The 17,673-nt window shown below is 42.8% G+C and overlaps 1 protein-coding gene across 1 annotated transcript in view; it reads left to right on the plus strand.

The window, feature by feature from the left end:
- The first annotated feature begins 674 nt into the window (after positions 1-674).
- The window catches only part of LOC129844887 (zinc finger protein 436-like), a 28,152-nt gene continuing 11,153 nt past the window's right edge, over positions 675-17,673 (plus strand). The window contains exons 1-3 of the mRNA XM_055913057.1: positions 675-1,499; positions 1,958-2,055; positions 2,189-2,366. Of these exons, the coding sequence (XP_055769032.1) occupies positions 968-1,499; positions 1,958-2,055; positions 2,189-2,366 (808 nt within the window). The 5' untranslated portion in view covers positions 675-967. The remainder of the gene's footprint in view (positions 1,500-1,957; positions 2,056-2,188; positions 2,367-17,673) is intronic.

Consider the following 17,673-nt stretch of genomic DNA (forward strand, 5'->3'; position numbering starts at 1 on the left):
AACCGGGGCGCCTGGCACCTACAACCATACCCCGTTCAAAGTAACTTAAATATTTTGTCTTCCCAATTCACCCTCTGAATGGCACACATACACAATCCATGCCTCAATTGTCTCGCGGCTTAAAAATCCTTATTTAACCTGTCTATCCCCCTTCATCTACACTGATTGAATTGGATTTAACTAGTGACATCAGTAAGGGATCATAGCTTTCACCTGGATTCACCTGGTCAGTCTAAGTCATGGAAGGAGCAGGTGTTCTTAATGTTTTGTATACTCAGTGTAAAGCACTACAGATAATCAAGTGCTATTTGCATGTGATGCATTTTCTCTGTTGTTTATATGATGATTTGTATCTTATAGAGCGTGGCTTTAAGGGAATAGTATGGTCACATCTAGATAAAAACGAATGTGATAAATGAACAGAGTATTAACACAAATGTGTATTAACACACTACCTATTCATATAAGTATTTATTCATCATCTACATATTCATATTAAGCTTCTACGTCTGTGTACAGGAAAGTATTATTTGTAAGACGTAAGAGAAAATATATCAGTTTATTGTTAAATTATTATGACGTTCTTTCCAATACAAAAGTGTAGTAACTTGTTTCCAAACTGCGTTACCCACTCCAGCCAGCAGATGGGGATGTGCGTCTTTCAGGTGATGCTTCTTGTGTGACGTATAATTTACTGAACGGGACGCTTCTTCAGGAACAACAACACGGCTACTCTTTCAACCGCCTCGGTAGCTTGCTAGCCAACATAAAACTGAAAGATTGAAGCGTTACACCGTGTTAATGTACATTAGCTAATCTCAGTGTTTTAAACACATTTCTGTTGACTTATCAACTGATGACCCTTAACCTAATTTGCTTGTTCAATTTGCAAACTTGTTTAAGATTGATACTGAGCCTAGCACTAGGCTAGTCGCTAATGCTAACTAACTAGCTAACATCCCCGACCATGAGCTCACTAAACTACTCCTCCCCTGCTAAAGAAGAGGGGGTCTGCTGTATGGAGAAAGAAGCTCTGGGACTGAACAATGTCGTGGAAGATGAGGCTGTTACAGTGAAAGAAGAGGAGGCTGTTACAGTGAAAGAAGAGGAGGCTGTTACAGTGAAAGAAGAGGAGGCTGTAACAGTGAAAGAAGAGGAGGCTGGTATAGTGAAAGAAGAGGAGGCTGTTACAGTGAAAGAAGAGGAGGCTGTTATGGTGAAAGAAGAGGAGGCTGTTATGGTGAAAGAAGAGGAGGCTGTTACAGTGGAAGAAGAGGAGGCTGTTACAGTGAAAGAAGAGGAGGCTGTTACAGTGAAAGAAGAGGAGGCTGTTACAGTGAAAGAAGAGGAGGCTGTTACAGTGAAAGAAGAGGAGGCTGTTATAGTGAAAGAAGAGGAAGAAACTTTTAGAGAGGAAGAGGATGCTATCTCAATAAAGGTGAAGCAGGAAGACGTTTTGGGAGTGAAAGAGGAGGAGACAGAATATCAGATTACTACCAGTGAGTACTGTCTTAAACAGGGGCACAAACTGTTGTTGAACTAATGTGGGGTTTTAAAGGGGCATTCTACTGAAGTTCTACACTTGAATATGTTGTTCTGTACTGTAGGAATTGTTTCAGGGGCCATCTGCTGTTGGTACATATATTTTTGGGACTTTTAAATGAGATTAATCGAATTCTCCATGTGGTCGACATTAAAGTGCACCTCATCTAATATAGCAGGCTTTTCAAATTCAATATTGTTGCATATGTTGTACATTAAATATCCAAGGGACACAAAAGGCACCCATTTCGTGAAACTACCCTTTCACATTTGCAACACAAACATTATTTTATAAAATCATGATGAAGTGGCCATTTTAGGCCCTTTTTAGACATATTCATGCCTCTTGTTAGACTCTGTGATTGCAATTGAAGTTCATAAATTTACCGTCTGTTTGATGTTCTCATTCACACAGGAGAGAGACATGACTATCTTGGATACTCTGGGGAGCCTCAACAACATCCTGATGCTGACGAGGCAGAGAAGAGTCTCTCCAGATCAGAACACCAGATGGTACAGCTTAGTCTGGTCTAGCATACAGCTTGCTCTATCGGGGTCTGGGCTGGGTTTCTGTAAAGCACTTCATAACAACAGTGACATCAGCATCCATAATGATGTGTCTGTGTCCCCTCTTTATGGTTACCAGGACAACGCTAGCCCTTCCTCCCTCCTGGAGTCCCCGTTACGTGCCTCTCCCGGTAGCACCTTACTGCTGGGTATAAAGAGGTTGTCTGTGCAGCTGGTGGACTGCAGGAAAACAACGGGGCTGAGTGGAACTGTGAGACAAGGAGGAGAGAAGAAAGGATCAGATTTGACACATCAAAGTAAGTGCTGTAGTTTAGTTTGAACAAATACAATAGATCTGCCCACTGGTATCTGTTACCAGGACTACCAGCAGAGTTCTGTTAGTTGACAGGAAGATAGACTGGTATCTTTTACCAGGACAACCAGCCGAGTTCTGTTTGTTGACAGGAAGATAGACTGGTGGATATGGATGTTATGAATATCATAACACTGAAAAAGGATTCTGCCATTTAAAAGAGAGAAACCAATAGATCATATAAAACCTTGATGAAAGGTAGCTTTAGAGAGACAGTTATAAGATGATCCTATGTAAGGTGCTCGTTTTTCAAAAACATTTTCTCAAAATATTATGGATGTTACATTGCCTGTCCCAGTCAACCCCCCTATCTTTATAAGACTGTAGAACAGGAAAACTAAACTCCAGACACTGGTAATTAATTAACTAATACTGGAGGAAAGCTGTGATCAGGCTGCCCACTCAAGAGAAAGCTTCAAACTGTAACCAGTGCCGTCAATCTTGTTCAGGTTATCAATAAACCTACCAGGGTAGTTACAAACAGTAGAGGAATGAAATCATCATGTTTTGATCATATCTTTACTAATGCTGCAGAAATGTGTTTTAAAGCAATTTCCAGATCCATCAGATGTAGTGATCACAATATAGTAGCCATATCTAGGAAAACCACAGTTCCAAAGGCTGGGCCTAATATTGTGTAAAAGAGGTCATACAATACGTTTTGTAGTGATTCCTATGTTTTTGATGTAAATAATATTTGTTGGTCCGTGGTGTGTAATGATGAGCAACCAGACGCTGCCCTTGACACATTTATGAAATTGCTTATCCCAGTTACTAATAAGCATGCACCCGATAAGAAAATGACTGTAAAAACGGTTAAATCCACGTGGATTGATGAGGAATAGAAAAATGGTATGGTGTAGAGCAGTGGTTCCCAAACGTTTTATAGTCTGATACCCCTTCAAACATTCAACCTCCAGCTGTACCCCCTCTTGCACCAGGGTCAGCGCACTCTCAAATGTTGTGTATTGCCATCATTGTAAGCCGGTCACACACACACACTATACGATACATTTATTAAACATAAGAATGAGTGTGAGTTTGTCAAAACCCAGCTCTTCCTATTAGAGGTCGACCGATTATGATTTTTCAACGCCGATACCGATTATTGGAGGACAAAAAAAGCCGATACCGATTTAAAAAAAATTAATATATATATATATATTATATATACTGCTCAAAAAAATAAAGGGAACACTTTAACAACACAATGTAACTCCAAGTCAATCACACTTCTGTGAATTCAAACTGTCCACTTCGGAAGCAACACTGATTGACAATAAATTTCACATGCTGTTGTGCAATTGGAATAGACAACCGGTGGAAATTATAGGCAATTAGCAAGACACCAACAATAAAGGAGTGGTTCTGCAGGTGGTGACCACAGACCACTTCTCAGTTCCTATGCTTCCTGGCTGATGTTTTGGTCACTTTTGAATGCTTTCACTCTAGTGGTAGCATGAGACGGAGTATACAACCCACACAAGTGGCTCAGGTAGTGCAGCTCATCCAGGATGGCACATCAATGCGAGCTGTGGCAAGAAGGTTTGCTGTGTCTGTCAGCGTAGTGTCCAGAGCATGGGGGCGCTACCAGGAGACAGGCCAGTACATCAGGAGACGTGGATGAGGCCGTAGGAGGGCAACAACCCAGCAGCATGACCGCAGCATGACCGCTACCTCCGCCTTTGTGCAAGGAGGAGCAGGAGGAGCACTGCCAGAGCCCTGCAAAATGACCTCCAGCAGGCCACAAATGTGCATGTGTCTGCTCAAACGGTCAGAAACAGACTCCATGAGGGTGGTATGAGGGCCCGACGTCTACAGGTGGGGGTTGTGCTTACAGCCCAACACCGTGCAGGACGTTTGGCATTTGCCAGAGAACACCAAGATTGGCAAATTCGCCACTAGCGCCCTGTGTTCTTCACAGATGAAAGCAGGTTCACACTGAGCACGTGACAGACGTGACAGAGTCTGGAGACGCCGTGGAGAACGTTCTGCTGCCTGCAACATCCTCCAGCATGACCAGTTTGGCGGTGGGTCAGTCATGGTGTGGGGTGGCATTTCTTTGGGGGGGCGCACAGCCCTCCATGTGCTCGCCAGAGGTAGCCTGACTGCCATTAGGTACCAAGATGACTTAAATGTAAATGTAAGATGAGATCCTCAGACCTCTTGTGAGACCATATGCTGGTGCGGTTGGCCCTGGGTTCCTCCTAATGCAAGACAATGCTAGACCTCATGTGGCTTGAGTGTGTCAGCAGTTCCTGCAAGAGGAAGGCATTGATGCTATGGACTGGCCTGCCCGTTCCCCAGACCTGAATCCAATTGAGCACATCTGGGACATCATGTCTCGCTCCATCCACCAACGCCACGTTGCACCACAGACTGTCCAGGAGTTGGCGGATGCTTTAGTCCAGGTCTGGGAGGAGATCCCTCAGGAGACCATCCGCCACCTCATCAGGAGCATGCCCAGGCGTTGTAGGGAGGTCATACAGGCACGGGGAGGCCACACACACTACTGAGCCTCATTTTGACTTGTTTTAAGGACATTACATCAAAGTTGGATCAGCCTGTAGTGTGGTTTTTCACTTTTAATTTTGAGTGTGACTCCAAATCCAGACCTCCATGGGTTGATAAATTTGATATCCATTGATCATTTTTGTGTGATTTTGTTGTCAGCACATTCAACTATGTAAAGAAAAAAGTATTTAATAAGAATATTTCATTCATTCAGATCTAGGATGTGTTATTTTCCTGTTCCCTTTGTTTTTTGGAGCAGTGTATATCATACACCAACACACATTTTTGTAATATTGACAATTGCAACAATACTGAATGAACAATGAACACTTTTATTTTAACTTAATATAATACATAAATAAAATCAATTTAGTGTCAAATAACATGAGAACATATGTTAAAACGAACCACCAGCTTTCATGGGTCTTCAATATTCCCAGTTAAGTTTTAGGTTGTAGTGCATATAGCAGAGCTTGTCTGCATGGTCCCCTGTCAGTCTGCTCCTCCACGAAACACAGACCTTATTTGAAGTAGATCAAGACATTCTCTATGGAAGACATGAACGGTAAAATAACGATAGAACCCCTTTCAAGTTCAGCCGCAAGTTATTTCAGGAATTATAACGCGTCGACTATTTCTCTCAAAACCATATACCTTTGACTAATCCGGAAACTATCACCTCGAAAACAAAACGTTTATTCCGTTCCGTATTTTATCTAACGGGTGGCGTCCATGAGTCTAAATATTCCTGTTACATTGCACAACCTTCAATGTTATGTCATAATTACATAAAATTCTGGCAAATTAGTTCGCAAAGAGCCAGGCGGCCCAAACTGTTGCATATACCCTGACTGCGTGCAATGAACGCAAGAGAAATGACACAATTTCACCTGGTTAATATTGCCTGCTAACCTGGATTTCTCTTAGCTTAATATGCAGGTTTAAAAATATATACTTGTGTATTGATTTTAAGAAAGGCATTGATGTTTATGGTTAAGTACACAATGGAGCAATGACAGTCATTGATTGATTGTTTTTTATAAGATAAGTTTAATGCAAGCTAGCAACTTACCTTAGCTTACTGCAGGCTCCTCGTGGAGTGCAATGTAATCAGGTGTTAGAGCATTGGACTACTTAACTGTAAGGTTGCAAGACAGGTTAATGAGAAGGGTGTGCTTGAAAGGATGCACATAACTCTGCAATGTTGTATTGGAGAGAATAAAATAGTCTAAAATAATTTTCCACACAGTCTATGTCTGTATTTAAAATGTGTCAATACTTTGCGCCCTTGATTATCAGCGCGCTTCTGTATTTTGTAAAAGCGCTACATGGTCGCTGCCCATATCATTGCATCGTGCAGAAAATACACGGGAGTTCAGTTAACCATTTTCACTGTAGTGTCCAAAACGTCTTCAAGCAGTCAGATATTCTCTTGGCAGCAAGAGCCTCTCGGTGGATGCTGCAGTGTACCCAAGTGGCGTCGGGAGCAACTGCTTGCACGCGCGTTACCACTCCACTATGTTTCCCTGTCATGGCATTTGCTCCATCAGTACAGATACCAACATCAGCAGCAGCTACGTTTGGCTACATTTGGACCGTTAGTGGAATTCCCGTGAGAGAGTAACGGTTAATGTGATTGGATGTTAACTATTTGATTAGGCTACCTGTATTTGACATTGTGTTGTTATTTCGCTGAACTCTAAATGGTTTAATTTTATTTTTGGCAGGGAAATGAGGCTACTCAGGTGAGAGAAAAAAGTCACCCAAATGTATAGCCCCGTTGGAAAATATAAATGGACTGCTTGATCATGTGAATCACATTTTTATTTGGCGTACCCCAGTTTGGGAATACCTGGTGTAGAGTGAGGCAAAAAAAGAGATGGCAAATAGGTCTGGCTATTTGATTGGCAAACTTATTGCAAATTGAGAAATCATGTGACTAAACTGAATAAAAAGAACTACTACACTATAAAACCAAGATAAATGACAAAGAATGATTGTAAAAAGCTTTGGAGCATCTTCAATGAAATTTTGGGCAAAAAGGCTAACTCTGCTCCATCATTCATTGAATCAGATGGCTCATTCATCACAAAACCCACTGATATTGCCAACTACTTGAATAATTTTTTAATTGGCAAGATTAGCAAACTTAGGCATGACATGCCAGCAACAAACGCTGACACTACACATCCAAGTATATTGGACCAAATTATGAAAGACAAGCATTGTAATTTTGAATCTGTAAAGTAAGTGTGGAAGAGGTGAAACAATTGTCTATCAACAATGACAAGTCACCGGGGTCTGACAACGTGGATGGAAAAGGATTGAGGAGAATAGTGGATGATATTGCCACTCCAATTTGCCATTGCCACTCCAATTTGCCATATCTTCAATTTAAGCCTAGTAGAAAGTATGTTCCCTCAGGCCTGGAGGGAGGCAAAAGTCTTTCCGCTACCTAAGAATAGTAAAGCACCCTTTACTGGCTGAAATTGCTGACCAATCAGCCTGTTACCAACCATTACACTTTTTGAAAAGATTGTTTGACCAGATACAATGCGATCATAGCCTGCTGCTGGAAAAACTTGTTATGGCTTTACACCCCCTGCTATATCTTCCGGCGCCGGAAAGAGATGGCTGCCTCGCTTCGTGTCCCTTGGAAAATATGCAGTATTTTGTTTTTTTACGTGTTATTTCTTACATCGGTACCCCGGGTAATCTTAGGTTTCATTACATACAGTCGGGAGGAACTACTGAATATACGATTAACGTCAACTCATCATCGTTCCTACCAGGAATATGACTTTCCCGAAACGGATCCAGTGTCTTGCCTTCCACACAATACAATGGATCTGATCCCAGCCGGCGACCCTGTGCGACGCCGAAAAAGGGGAAAACGTGGCGGTCTCGTGGTCAGGCTTCGGAGACGGGCACATCGCGCTCCACTCCCTAGCATACTACTCGCCAATGTCCAGTCTCTTGACAATAAGGTTGATGAAATCCGAGCACGGGTAGCATTCCAGAGAGACATCAGGGATTGCAACGTGCTCTGCTTCACGGAAACATGGCTAACTCAAGGGACGCTAACGGAGTCGGTGCAGCCAGCTGGTTTCTCCATGCATCGCGCCGACAGAAACAAACATCTTTCCGGTAAGAAGAGGGGCGGGGGGGTATGCCTTATGATTAACGAGAAGTGGTGTGATCATCATAACAACACACAAGAACTCAAGTCGTTCTGTTCACCTGATCTAGAACTCCTCACAATCAAATGTCGACCGCATTATCTACCAAGGGAATTCTCGTCAATCATAATCACAGCCGTATACATTCCCCCACAAGCAGACACATCGATGGCCCTGAACGAACTTTATCTGACTCTTTGTAAACTGGAAACCACACACCCTGAGGCTGCATTCATCGTAGCTGGGGATTTTAACAAGGCTAATCTAAAAACAAAACTCCCTAAATTCTATCAGCATATCGATTGTGCTACCAGGGCTGGAAAAACACTAGACCATTGTTACACTAATTTCCGCGACGCTTATAAGGCCCTCCCCCGCCCCCCTTTCGGAAAAGCTGACCACGACTCCATTTTGTTGATTCCAGCCTACAAACAAAAACTCAAACAACAAGCTCCCGCGCTCAGGTCTGTTCAACGCTGGTCCGACCAATCTGAATCCACGCTTCAAGACTGCTTCGATCACGCAGATTGGAATATGTTCCGCATCGCGTCCAACAACAATATTGACGAATATGCTGATTCGGTGAGCGAGTTCATTAGGAAGTGCATTGACGATGTCGTACCCACAGCAACGATAAAAACATTCCCAAACCAGAAACCGTGGATTGACGGCAGCATTCGCGTGAAACTGAAAGCGCGAACCACTGCTTTTAACCAGGGCAAGGTGACCGGAAGCATGACCGAATACAAACAGTGTAGCTATTCTCTCCGCAAGGCAATCAAACAGGCCAAGTCTCAGTACAGAGACAAAATCGAGTCGAAATTCAACAGCTCAGACACAAGAGGTATGTGGCAGGGTCTACAGTCAATCACGGATTACAAAAAGAAAACCAGCCCCGTCGAGGACCAGGATGTCTTGCTCCCAGACAGGCTAAACAACTTTTTTGCCCGCTTTGAGGACAATACAGTGCCACTGACACGGCCCCCTACCAAAACCTGCGGGCTCTCCTTCACTGCAGCCGAGGTGAGTAAAACATTTAAACGTGTTAACCCTCGCAAGGCTGCAGGCCCAGACGGCATTCCCAGCCGCGTCCTCAGAGCATGCGCAGACCAGCTGGCTGGTGTGTTTACGGACATATTCAATCAATCCTTATCCCAGTCTGCTGTTCCCACATGCTTCAAGAGGGCCACCATTGTTCCTGTTCCCAAGAAAGCTAAGGTAACTGAGCTAAACGACTACCGCCCCGTAGCACTCACTTCCGTCATCATGAAGTGCTTTGAGAGACTAGTCAAGGACCATATCACCTCCACCCTACCGGACACCCTAGACCCACTCCAATTTGCTTACCGACCCAATAGGTCCACAGACGACGCAATCGCAACCACACTGCACACTGCCCTAACCCATCTGGACAAGAGGAATACCCATGTGAGAATGCTGTTCATCGATTACAGCTCAGCATTTAACACCATAGTACCCTCCAAACTCGTCATCAAGCTCGAGACCCTGGGTCTCGACCCCGCCCTGTGCAACTGGGTCCTGGACTTCCTGACGGGCCGCCCCCAGGTGGTGAGGGTAGGTAACAACATCTCCACCCCGCTGATCCTCAACACTGGGGCCCCACAAGGGTGCGTTCTGAGCCCTCTCCTGTACTCCCTGTTCACCCACGACTGCGTGGCCATGCACGCCTCCAACTCAATCATCAAGTTTGCGGATGACACTACAGTGGTAGGCTTGATCACCAACAACGACGAGACGGCCTACAGGGAGGAGGTGAGGGCCCTCGGAGTGTGGTGTCAGGAAAATAACCTCATACTCAACGTCAACAAAACAAAGGAGATGATTGTGGACTTCAGGAAACAGCAGAGGGAGCACCCCCCTATCCACATCAACGGGTCAGTAGTGGAGAAGGTGGAAAGTTTTAAGTTCCTCGGTGTACACATCACGAACAAACTGAACTGGTCCACCCACACAGACAGCGTTGTGAAGAAGGCGCAGCAGCGCCTCTTCAACCTCAGGAGGCTGAAGAAATTCGGCTTGTCACCAAAAGCACTCACAAACTTCTACAGATGCACAATCGAGAGCATCCTGTCGGGCTGTATCACCGCCTGGTACGGCAACTGCTCCGCCCACAACCGTAAGGCTCTCCAGAGGGTAGTGAGGTCTGCAGAACGCATCACCAGGGGCAAACTACCTGCCCTCCAGGACACCTACACCACCCGATGTCACAGGAAGGCCATAAAGATCATCAAGGACAACAACCACCCAAGCCACTGCCTGTTCACCCCGCTATCATCCAGAAGGCGAGGTCAGTACAGGTGCATCAAAGCAGGGACCGAGAGACTGAAAAACAGCTTCTATCTGAAGGCCATCAGACTGTTAAACAGCCACCACTAACATTTAGCGGCCGCTGCCAACATACTGACTCAACTCCAGCCACTTTAAAAATGGGAATTGATGGAAATTATGTAAAAATGTACCACTAGCCACTTTAAGCAATGCCACTTAATACAATGTTTACATACCCTACATTACCCATCTCATATGTATATATACTGTACTCTATATCATCTACTGCATCTTGCCATCTTTATGCAATACATGTACCACTAGCCACTTTAAACTATGCCACTTTATGTTTACATACCCTACAGTACTCATCTCATATGTATATACCGTACTCTATACCATCTACTGCATCTGCCATGCCGTTCTGTACCACCACTCATCCATATATCTTTATGTACATATTCTTTATCCCTTACACTTGTGTGTGTGTGTAAGGTAGTAGTGTGGAATTGTTAGGTTAGATTACTGTTGGTTATTACTGCATTGTCGGAACTAGAAGCACAAGCATTTCGCTACACTCGCATTAACATCTGCTAACCATGTGTATGTGACTAATAAAATTTGATTTGATTTGATTTGATTTGATATTGTGGATAAAAAGCTACCTGTCTAACAGAACACAGAGGGTGTTCCAGAATGGAAGCCAGTACAACAGAATCAAGGTAGAATCAGGAATTCCCCATGGCAGCTGTCTAGGCACCTTACTTTTTTCAATTTTTACTAACGACATGCCACTGGCTTTGGGTAAAGCCAGTGTGTCTAGGTATGAGGATGACTCAACACTATACACGTCAGCTACCACAGCAACTGAAATGACAGCAACACTTGACAAAGAGCTGAAGTTAGTTTCAGAATGGGTTGCAAGGAATAAGTTAGTCCTAAATATTTCAGGTAACCTTAAGTTACATTGGCCTACTATGCTAATTCTGTAGCTGTATTGTTAGAGGAGCGTAAAGATAAATATTTTGTTGGGGCGCCAGGCAGGTATTAACCTGCTGAAAGGAAAAGAGTAGAGTAGTGCTACCAGGCACACATCAGCAGAAGATACTGAATAGAGTGGAGCCTGTTGGCCAGATAGCCAGTGGAGACTAGAGTGGAGCCTGTTCGCCAGATAGCCAGTAGAGACTAGAGTGGAGCCTGTTGGCCAGATTGCCAGTGGGGAGAGAACATAAGACCCACCATATAAAACGCCCGTCACAGCCCAGGGGTAACCCAACCAATAATACCTCATACAATAATAATGGCAGAGCAATTTAATGGCAACTTCATAGAAACAATTCTCAAGAAAGAACCCAATCATCAACATTAGAGGATTTGCAATAATCTGTATTACCTCCCAGTGGTGGAGTGCAGGGGGGTATGCATGGGTGTGTGGGTGGGTGTGTGTATAGACAACAAAGGCCTTAAAATGTAAACAGTCCCACAAAAAAGCAATACAATTCAAACGACAATAAACATGAGCTCTCACGCAAACTCCCTCTAACTTCTTATGGACAGAAGTCTGTGTCTGGACGGTAGCGTCCCACCTGGCCAACATCCGGTGAAATTGCAAAGCGCGAAATTCAAACTACAGAATTATAAATATTTAACTTTCATAAAATCACAAGTGTAATACATCAAAATAAAGCTTAACTTCTTGTTAATCCAGCCGCTGTGTCAGATTTCAAAAAGGCTTTAAGGCGAAAGCACACCATGCGATTATCTGAGGCCAGCACCCCGCGTACAAAAGCATGAAAAACATATTTCAACCAGGCAGGTGCGCCACGAAAGTCAGAAATAGCGATATAATGAATGCCTTACCTTTGATCTTCTTCTGTTGGTACTCCAACAGGTCCCAGATACATCACAAATGGTCCTTTTGTTCGATAATGTCCTTCTTTATATCCATAAAAACTCAGTTTAGCTGGCGCGCTTCAGTCAATAATCCACCCAGTTTCCCTCCATCAAAATGCATACAAAATGAATCCCAAACGTTACTAATGAACTTTTCCAAACAAGTCAAACAACGTTTATAATCAAACCTTAGGTACCCTAATACGTAAATAAACAATACAATTTAAGACGGAGAATCGTTATTGTCTTTACCGGAGAAAAATACCAAAGAATGCGCTCTCTTCCACGCGCTTGGAAACAATACAGCCAAAATGGGAGCCACCTAGAAAAGCTACAATTTCTGTCTCATTTTTCCAAAAACCAGCATGAAACTCTTTCTAAAGAAGATCTAAAGCTCTTAAAGTGACAGCGCATGGTGAAGGCTCCATGCAGGATTTCGCCACAATTTCTCTGTATATAATGGCCCATGACTTTAACCTTTCACGGCTACTAAACCCGGATCCGGCTACTAAACCCGGATCCGGGAGCACCCCCCACAGTAAAAAAGCTGACTAGCATAGCCTAGCATAGCGTCACAAGTAAATAGTAGCATCTAAATATCATTAAATCACAAGTCCAAGACAACAGATAAAAGATACAGATCCTGTGAATCCAGCCATCATTTCTGATTTTTAAAATGTTTTACAGGGAAGACACAATATGTAAATCTATTAGCTAACCACTGATAGCAAAAGACACAACTTTTTTTCTCCACCATTTTTTTCCTGCATCAGTAGCTATCACTAATTCGACTAAATAAAGATATATATAGCCACTAACCAAGAAACAACTTCATAAGATGACAGTCTGATAACATATTTATGGTATAGGATAGTTTTTTTTTGAAAATTTGCATTTTTCAGGTATAAATCACAGTTTACCATTGCAGCTGCAATCTGAAATAGCGTTGGAAGCAGCCGGAATAATTACAGAGACCGACGGCAAATTATAATTACTCATCATAAAACACTTCTGAAAAATACACAGCCTACAGCAATCGAAAGACACAGATCTTGTGAATCCAGACAATATTTCAGATTGTCTAAGTGTTTTACAGCGAAAACACAATATAGCATTATATGACCACAATAGCCAGAATCACAACCGCATTTACCAGCTGTAAATGTTAGCGATCGTAACAACCCAACAAAAGATATATAATTTTACTAACCTTGATATACTTCATCAGATGACAGTCCTGTAACATCATATTACACAATGCATATAGCTTTTGTTCGAAAATGTGCATATTTAGCAGCATAAATCGTGGTTATACTATGTAATCAGTACAAACATTGCATGCATTCTGGCCGGCGCCATCTTGGATTAGCGCCTATTCTAATAAAAATACTATTCATAAACTTGACAAAAAAATATAAGTTGGACAACAATCGAAAGATAAATTAGTTCTTAATGCAATCGCTATGTTAGATTTTTAAAATTAACGTTACTAGACATATAGTGTGCGTTGCAGCCAGACCAGTGCCTGCAAAACGGCGAGCAAACACTATTACATTTTTCCACATAAATACGGAATAACATCATAAATAGTTCCTACTTTTGGACGAGCTTCCATCAGTATCTTGGGCAATGTGTCCTTTCTTCAAAAGAATAGTTGCTTTGTTGTAAAACGTCCTCTTCACCTTTGGAATTAGCTGCTATGTCGCACACACATGTCCAAATCCTCAAACGAAATACTAAGGAAATTCAGAAAAATAGCAATATACTCGCATAAACTGATATAAATCGGTTTCATATAACATCGTTATGATGTTTCTAACACCTATATTTAATTAAATTACAGACGGATACATCTCTGGTCGATAACTGAGCGTTCCAAAATTTCATCCTGAGTTCTTGCACCATTACGAACGAGGAAAAGAAAGTTACTCTCGTTCCTTCTGGCTTTATAACCTCGGACAGCTACGTAGACAGACCATTCCACTTCTCATTGGTTACTGACATCCAGGGGAAGGCGGGTGCAGTTCATTTCCAGCCATAGGATATACACAGACTTTAAAACTGAACCCAGATCAGAGCATAATTCTCAGACCTTCGCAAGTCATGTCAGGATTTTTGCTGTAGAAGGAGTTCTGTCCCACCCACAGACATAATTCAAACGGTTTTAGAAACTAGAGAGTGTTTTCTATCCAATAGTAGTAATAATATGCATATTGTACGAGCAAGAATTGAGCACTAGGCAGTTTAATTTGGAGACCAATTTTCGCTAAGTCGAAACAGCACACCCTATAGTGACAAGAAGTTAACTTCTAGCAGAGCAGAGCTCCTGGAACTGATATACCCTTACAGTATATTATATTCAACAATGTATACAAAAATCAACATTTATATTTTCAATATTCATGTAAGAAATGTTTGAATGAAATCCGAATACTACTCATATTACAGAGCAAGTGGTAAAGATTCATATTACACCCATTGTTGATTTGTAGCCTGTAGCATCTAATGATGATACATTATGGAGTCTTGAAGGAGGACTGTAGCAGCTAATGATGATACATTATGGAGTCTTAAAACTTCTTATGGCTAGTGGAACCCCTCGACAACATTCCGCTGAAAAGGCAGAGCACTAAATTCCAAAATATTTTTTTGATGCATTCACCAGTGCAATACACCAAATTAAAGCTTAACTTCTTGTTAATCTACCCATCGTGTCCAATTTCAAAAAAGCTTTACAGCGAAAGCACATCATATAATTATGTTAGGTCAGAGCCTAGTCACAAAAACACACAGCCATTTTCCAGCCAAAGAGAGGAGTCACAAAAAGCAGAAATATAGATTAAATTTAATTTATCACTAACCTTTGATGATCTTCATCAGATGGCACTTATAGGACTTCATGTTACACAATACATGTATGTTTTGTTCGATTAAGTTCATATTTATATCCAAATATCTCAGTTTACATTGGCGCTTTATGGTCAGTAATGTTGTGCATCGAAAACATCCGGCAAATTTTCAGAGGCACATCAATTTACAGAAATACTCATAATAAACTTATAAAAGTTGATACAAGTATTATGCACAGAATTATAGATATACTTCTCCTTAATGCAACCGCTCTGTCAGATTTCAAAAAAGCTTTACGGAAAAAGCAAACCATGCAATAATCCGAGTACGGCGCTCAGACACAAGCCATGCAGATACCCGCCATGTTGTTGAGTCAGAAATAGCGTTTTAAATATTCACTTTGATGATCTTCATCAGAATGCACTCCCAGGAATCCCAGTTCAACAATAAATGTTTGTTGTTGATAAAGTCCAACATTTATGTCCAAATACCTCCTTTTGTTAGCGCGTTTGGTAAACAAATCCAAACTCACGAGGCGCGGGCAAGTCCAGGCGGAAGTTCGGATGAAAAGTTCAAACATGTATATTACAGTTCGTAGAAACATGTCAAACGATGTATAGAATCAATCTTTAGGATGTTTTTAACATAAATCTTCAATAATGTTCCAACCAGAGAATTCCTTTGTCTTTAGAATTGCAATGGGACGCAGGTCGCTCTCACGTTTAGGCGCGTGATCAGCTCATGCCACTCTGGCAGACCTCTGGTTGAAACAGCTCTCATTCCCCCCTCCTTCACAGTAGAAGCCTCAAACAATGTTCTAAGACTGTTGACATCTAGTGGAAGCCTTAGGAAGTGCAATATGACCCCATAGACACTGTACATTCGATAGGCAATGAGTTGAAAGCTACAAACCTCAGATTTCCAACTTCCTGGTTGAATTTTTCTCAGGTTTTTGCCTGCCATATGAGTTCTGTTATACACACAGACATAATTCAAACAGTTTTAGAAACTTCAGAGTGTTTTCTATCCAATATTACTAATAATATGCATATATTAGCTTCTGGGCCTGAGTAGCAGGAAGTTTGCTCTGGGCATGCTTTTCATCCGAACGTGAAAATGCTGCCCCCTTATCCCAAACAGGTTAAGTACTGCAGTGCATCTCCTCCTCATGGACTGCACCAGATTTGACAGTACTTGCTGTGAGATGTTACCCCACTCTTCCACCAAGGCACCTGCAAGTTCCCGGACATTTCTGGGGGGAATGGCCCTAGCTCTCACCCTCCGATCCAACAGGTCCCAGACGTGCGCAATGGGATTGAGATCCGGGCTCTTCGCTGGCCATGGCAGAACACTGACATTCCGGTCTTGCAGGAGATCACGCACAGAAGGAGCAGTATGACTGGTGGCATTGTCATGCTGGAGGGTCATGTCAGGATGACCCTGCATGAAGGGTACCACATGAGGGAGGAGGATGTCTTCCCTGTAACGCACACCGTTGAGATTGCCTGCAATGACAACAAGCTCAGTCTGATGATGCTGTGACACACCGCCCCAGACTATGACGGCCCCTCCACCTACAAATCCCCTCCTTCGACGATAAACGCGAATCCGACGATAAACGCGAATCCGACCATCACCCCTGGAGATAAAACCGCGACTTGTCAGTGAAAAGCACTTTTTGCCAGTCCTGTCTGGTCCAGTGACGGTGGGTTTGTGCCCAGAGGCGACGTTGTTGCCGGTGATGTCTGGTGAGGACCTGCCTTTTCAACAGGACTACAAGCCCTTAGTCCAGCCTCTCTCATTCAATTGCGGACAGTCTGAGCTAGAGGTCGACCGATTAAGCGGAATGGCCGATTAATTAGGGCCGATTTCAAGTTTTCATAATCGTAAATCGGTATTTTTGGGCGCCGATTTGCCCAATTTTTTTTTTTGCTACCTTTAATTAACTAGGCAAGTCAGTTAAGAACACATTCTTATTTTCAATGACGGCCTAGGAACGGTGAGTTAACTGCCTTGTTCAGGGGCAGAACGACAGATTTTCACCTTGTCAGCCCGGGGGATCCAATCTCGCAACCTTACAGTTAACTAGTCCAACGCAATAACGACCTGCCTCTCTCTCGTTCCACTCCACAAGGAGACTGCCTGTTACGCAAATGCAGTAAGCCAAGGTAAGTTGCTAGCTAGCATTAAACTTATCTTATAAAAAACAATCAATCATAACTACTAGTTAACTACACATGGTTGATGATATTACTAGGTATTATCTAGCGTGTCCTGCGTTGCATATAATCTGACTAAGCATACAAGTATCTAAGTTTCTGACTGAACGGTGGTAGGCAGAAGCAGGCGCGCAAACATTCATTCAAAAAGCACTTTCGTGCGTTTTACCAGCAGCTCTTCGTTGTGCGTCAAGCATTGCGCTGTTTATGACTTCAAGCCTATCAACTCCCGAGATGAGGCTGGTGTAACCGAAGTGAAATGGCTAGCTAGTTAGCGCGCGCTAATAGCGTTTTAAACGTCACTCGC

Source organism: Salvelinus fontinalis, unplaced genomic scaffold (genome assembly GCF_029448725.1).
Source record: "Salvelinus fontinalis isolate EN_2023a unplaced genomic scaffold, ASM2944872v1 scaffold_0246, whole genome shotgun sequence".
Classification (NCBI taxonomy): Eukaryota; Metazoa; Chordata; class Actinopteri; order Salmoniformes; family Salmonidae; genus Salvelinus; species Salvelinus fontinalis.